The 6227-nt window shown below is 45.3% G+C and overlaps 1 protein-coding gene across 1 annotated transcript; it reads right to left on the bottom strand.

Moving 5' to 3' along the window:
• Positions 1–1060: 1060 nt before the first annotated feature.
• On the bottom strand, positions 1061–1945 carry LOC134934663 (integrase/recombinase xerD homolog). Its single transcript, XM_063930044.1, has one exon. The coding sequence runs from the start codon at positions 1943–1945 to the stop codon at positions 1061–1063; it is 885 nt and encodes a 294-aa protein (XP_063786114.1).
• Between the last annotated feature and the right edge of the window lie 4282 nt (positions 1946–6227).

The following is a 6227-nucleotide window of genomic DNA, read 5'->3' as shown; positions in this document are numbered from 1 at the left end:
CGGCCATGGCTTAAAAACTTTTAATCATTAAACAAATGGGGCAGAGTTTCTGCCCCTTGCGCAATCCGTCTTGGGTAGAACCATCTCCCCTTAACTAGCACAGTGCTGGTCCCTCCTTAAGATGGTGACCTGGTCCTCCCCTGAGGTAGTGACCGACTCGCCTTTTCTCAAAGGGGAAATGCTAGCCAAGCTCTGCTGCGCTAAATTGAGCCGCCGATGAGCACTGCTTTCCGCCAAATTCGAGGGCTTCCAGACTTCGATACCGCCACCACCAACAACTAAATGCCTCACACTTCCTTCAAACCATCCACCAAGGCTGTGACAAATAGTTCCATACCCATCTTAGACAAATGCACCCCGTCCAATCTAAACAATTCCAATTTCTCGTAACGTAACTCTGGGTGCTTTACCACCTGACCTCCTAAACTAAGGACATACCTGGAAATTGCAGCATTAACTTTTCTCCTCACTCTATCCAAAGCTGCTCCACCTTGAGTGCCCCTCCACAATCTACGTGGTATAATTTCTGACCATAACAACTTAACCAGCGGCCAACGTTCCGTAACCAAATTAAAATATCTTTTCATTTCGTTAATCAATTCAATACCTTTACAGGTACCCAAATCATTACCGCCTAAATGCACAACTAAACAATCTGGGGCACCCCATTTGCCTTCACAAACCGAAAGTAAACTCAATAAACCACTCCATCTCATACATCTTATACCTATCCACCTAATATCGAAAGGGAATGACTTAGCCACTTGATGCCTACCGGCCCAATAGACATAAGAATGACCTACAATCCACACCCGGCTTGATAATGTCAAAAAACCTGTAATAAAAGGTAAATGAAATGATTTGTTTAATAACAAATTCCATTCAAATTTCGCAGGGAAAGGGAAAACTTAGCTATTTGGGTGACCCAGATGGAGGTGAACAACACCAAACCTCAATCGTTTTGTGAGGAAAAAGGTGAAAAGAACTCCAAACCCCCTTTAACGGCGGGTAGCTTAAGGCCCTGAGATTCCCAAATAACAAACTCGCAGGAAGCTTCGCTTTAACGCAACTTATCTCCGCGGATGTAAACCTTATAAGCATCCGACTTCCAACGCCCTAAACGCTTAATTTCCTCGCCGGAAGAACCTGCCGCTGCTGCACAAGTCGCTGCACCTATTCTAAACGAATGCGTCCCGTATTGTTCTAATGGAAGATCCAATGCTATCAAGCATTTTTTTAAAAAGCTGGTAAACTGAAATCTCGATAAAGGAATAAGATCCCTATGAACCAACCATTGCCTCCCCCCACTTGGACGATTTTGGCAATAAATCTCTGCCAATTTTACTGGGCAAATACTCGACTCCGGATGCGCAGGAACAGAGATCCATTTACCTTTTCCTAGCTGATCCATTTTAGAACGCTGAATTTTAACAAGCATCATATCTCTTTTAATAACAACATCCCCTGCCATAATACCAGTCTCTGTTGACCTTTTACTCTTTGCCACTAATTCTCCTATCCTTAAAGCACCGAAAAATGCTAATACGAATGCTAAGCTAAAAAGATTTATTTCATAATCGCCTAAAGCAATGCCTGAAACCGCAGTTACCAAATCTTTCAAAAGACCTATATCAATTGGTCTACGATCATCGCTAAATCTTAACTGCTCCTTAGCCCATCCTCTCAAAGCCCTTGTAAGAATAAATGATTTAGTGGGATCTATTAAACCTTCCAAGCGCGAAAAATAAGATATTCCTGCTAAAGCGCTTGACATCGCCGCCTTGGAACGACCTCTCTCGTGCCATAACCATACGAACTCTAAAATCGCATCCTGCCAACTCTTACCCCTACCACTGGAGGCCATGTACTCCTGCCAATCACCCCAAGCTGCAGAATAAGCTCTCAACGTTCCAGGGGCCAGTGCTTTCAACGCCAATGCCTTCATGCCGGCTTGATGATCTGCCATACAAAATCAGGACATGACAAACCATTCACCTTAGCTGATGGAGCTAATCTCCTAAATCTGTCCCATTGAAAACGAGACAAAGCATCCGCTATCTCATTCTCAACCCCGGGCATATGCTTAGCATTTAATTCAATGTTTCTCTGCAGACACCTTAAAGTTAAATGTCTCAGCAACCTCAGCGCATGCGAGCATGAGGTCTTCTGGTTATTAATCGCCTGAACTACCCCTAGGTTGTCGCACCAGAAAACAATTCTTTGATTACTAAGCTTAATTCCCCATATCTCAATCGCTACAATTATCGGAAAAAGCTCAAGCAAAAGCATACTGCTAGTAAGACCCTTAACTCGCCATTCCTCTGGCCAAGTCCCAGCGCACCACTCGCCCTCGAAATATGCACCAAAACCTAACGAACCTGAAGCATCGGTGAAAAGTTGAAGCTCACTATTATTGAGTTCTTCATGCAACCAAATGCGAACCCCGTTAAAATCTTGCAAGAAAAGAAGCCAAATCCTACAATCCTCTTTCAAATCTGCTGATATACGGATCATATGATGCGACCTCTTAACACCGGCGGTAGCTCTTTCTAACCTACGACTAAAAACCCTTCCCATCGGCATGACCCTACAGGAAAAATTTAACAAACCTAAAAGCGACTGCACTTGCTTCAAAGACATATTTTTTGCCGCAATAAAATTCTCTAACAAATTCCTTAAACGATTCACTTTTTACGAAGGCAATCTACAAAGCCCTGCTTCAGTATCAATTTCTATTCCTAGGTAGGATAAACGTGTCACTGGTCCTTCAGTTTTATCCTTCGCTATAGGTACCCCCATGACTGTAAATAATGATTGAACTGAAAAAAGCAATTCCTGACATTCTGAGCTATCTGCATGACCAACCAATAAAAAATCGTCCAAATAATGGGCGACTCCCGACTGCCCCGTTCCTGCTACTATGCACCACTGCAAAAATGAACTAAAACATTCAAAATAAGAACATGAGACCTAACTGCCCATAGGCAAAAACCTATCTACAAAAAATTGACCATCCAGCTTAAAACCCATATACTTAAATGAATCGGGATGCAGTGGTAACAATCTGAAAGCAGATTCTATGTCCACTTTTGCCAATAGAGCTCCAACACCAAAACTTTGTACCAACACGATAGCATCCTTAAATGATTGATATTTAACGCTACAAAACAAAGGATCTAACGCTTCGTTTATTGAGCCCCCTTCCGGGTAAGAAAGGTGCTGAATAATCCGAAATTTCCCAGGCTCCTTTTTCGGAACTACGCCCAAAGGAGAAATGCAAAAATCAGCCAAAGGCGGGCTCTTAAAAGGGCCACACATACGACCCAAACTAACCTCCGCCTCAATTTTAGCCCTTACCACCTCTGGTAGATCTCTAGCTGACTTAAGATTCCTCTTGGCTAAAACTAAAACAGGCCTAATTACTGGCAAATTAAAACCAAACTTAAAACCTTTTAACAAGAAAACCGCCTCCTCCCTGAGAGGATAGCGGCCCAACCAACGCTCTAAGACTTCTAACTTTACTGGCGATTCCGCCTTACCTAGGAACTGCTCTATGTTCCCCTCTATCTGCTGACTGACCTGTGGGTCTATTGCAATCTTTCGCTGCATGTACCCCTCCGCACAGCAAACAGGCGTGTCTGTAACGACATGTTGTTCCTCTACTACATTGTGCGTTATTGAACGCATAACATTTCCCTCTTCCTGCTGTGCTAACACCGGATCTGGCCTGAAAGGGCTGCCTGCGTCCTACCAAATCCGTGGCTGTCCTACTGCCTTGGGTCACCTCCAACCAGACTTCAACGTCTTTGAACCCTAAGCTTAAATTTTTTTGACCATCTTGCTTCTTTCTAAATAATTCGTCGTACTGACGCCAAACGTTATTTCTAGCCGTCAAGTACATATTGTGCACTAGATGAAAGTACTTTAAAACATTCAAAAATTCAGATGGCCGAGACTCTATATAACAAGCCGCAAATACATGCATTCCTGAAAGCCAATTAGAATAACTCCTTCTTGCTTCCTCGGCTGCCGGCCCACCAGCTTTTGCCGCATTTAATGCTTTCTTAGCGTCATGCGTGATTGCAAACATGTCTACAAAACGGCCCTTCTTAATTCTTTCCTTCACCTTAGACCTAACCCCCCTCAATATCGCCGTATTAGCGCAATGGACACTATCTTCTGACGCATCGGGAGCCGAGCTGGATGCTACACTACGCGCTCCCTTAGAACCTTTACTCTTCCCTCTGAGATGCTGTACAAATGTTCGCATAAATTTCCGCGGATTCTCTAGCGAACTAGATGAATCCGATGAATCTTCTGAATGGGATAAATTCGCGCTAAGCTGCAATTCAGCGCTTTTCTCACCTGTTCCTGACGTGGAAGGACCTGCATCCAAATCCCCTGTACTCGCTTGTCCCTCGTTGTGCGGCGCGCCCACCGCATCTTGACTCGTTGCTTGTGGGTCCACTGTAGTCAACGCATCTAACGACACTGCCTGAGAAGGTACAACCTGCGGGCTTAATAAAACTGCATTAATCCCTGCCTGAGCAGATAAATCTGACACCGTAGGTGCATCCAATGGCGTCTGCACCCCAGGAAGCAAAAGAGGCATGATAACAGGCGACTGCCTCGGGGACGGAGGCCTAACCGGGGGAGGGGCCTGAGGCAAAGGTGGTAAACCAAAATGCTGCGAGTTTGCAAATTGGCTCGGTATTGCTTGAACTAATTGCCCGAATTGATTAATTAACTGCGGAGCGGATGCAAACCGGGCAAAATGTGGAACGATATGCGGCTGATAAAATTGGCCTACATTATGTAATTGAGGGTTAAAAAAAAAAAAACTGCTGTTGCCCTGCGAAAGGCAAATGCATTAACTGCTGATCAACTTGATTAAAATATGGCGACCAAGCTACCTGCGTGGGCTGCGCAGGTAGCTTTGTGTATAGGGGCCTGCATTCCGTATAAAACCCCTGTTGCATCCATGCCTGTCATCATCCCTCTCCGCTGGTTAGTAATGCTAGGAGCATTCACTGAATGCCTCCCAACATTCCCAACACCTCCAGATGTGGGGGAGCTTAATAAATTCACTCCCCCTTGCATAAATGCTGGTGACTGATTGTTGCCACCCACAATCACCCCCCCAGCTCCTGAAGCTGTGGGTGATGACTGCAAGGCAGCGTTACTAACTAAAATGGAGTCGGGGGCGGGGCTTATCGCCGCTGCCGCCGAGACCCCCGACTCACTAACTATCACTGAGGATGGCCGGCGGGGGGTGCCTGCAGGGCTGGCGGACGCACTTGCCAGCCATGCACGCAGCACCGAAGGGGAGGGAGACGCTGGCACGCTAGCCGCAGCGGCGGCTGACGGAGCTCCGGCGGCGGTGATTGTGCGACGAGACCCGCGCACAGTGAAGCGCCGGGCTCCTCTCACCGCCGGAGAAGCAGCAGCGGCTGCAAGCGGTCTGGCTGCCTCAACCAAACGGCGAGGGGGGAGCACTACGACGGGGACGGGGCATCCTGAGGTAAAATACAACACCCTGACAAATACCTGACAGGAAATTGAATATAAACCTTCTTATAAAACAACAATATTATTCAGTTTAGTAAATTATGAGTTAACCCAATAATATTAAGGACTGTAACTGGAAATTTAAACTTCTAGCTAAACATAAAACAAGCTGAAAAACCTGTGTGAATGATACCAATAACAATACCACATCCAGGGATCCCAAAATGGCAAGAGGATTTGAATTCCTCAGCCCTGCCCTATATAAACTCCAACGCCCCGCCTACCAAACAAATTCCATTGGCTAAATGATTGATTGACAGCCTTAACCTCCTCTTCACCCCTAGCAAACTAAAAAACCAGTTTCAGCCAGCTCAGCTTCATAACAAACAGGGTGCTTATATTCTCTCTGTCCTATGCAGTCCTTCGCTCATTTTTTTGCAAGGAACAGCAATGCTTGTATACAATTTTGCAACTGTGTAAGCCTGCTTGCAAAATCCCCCCAAATCCAGGAGTTTAGCAATGCTATACTGCAAGACCTTTGCAAATGCAATCCCTGGGAAAAAGCAATGGCTCCGTGCTTATCATACTTACACAATGCTATGCACTTCCTCAATAAAGCAGTTGGGACATTCATTCTTCAATGTAAGGTTCACTTGTTGCTTTGAAGCTTTTTCTAAAATTCAGATTGTTTTAACAAGCCCATCCATCCTAGCAGGTTT

This window comes from Pseudophryne corroboree, chromosome 6 (assembly GCF_028390025.1).
Source record: "Pseudophryne corroboree isolate aPseCor3 chromosome 6, aPseCor3.hap2, whole genome shotgun sequence".
Lineage (NCBI taxonomy): Eukaryota > Metazoa > Chordata > Amphibia > Anura > Myobatrachidae > Pseudophryne > Pseudophryne corroboree.
Note: the sequence above shows the minus strand (reverse complement) of the source record. Positions and strands in the feature narration are given on the sequence as shown.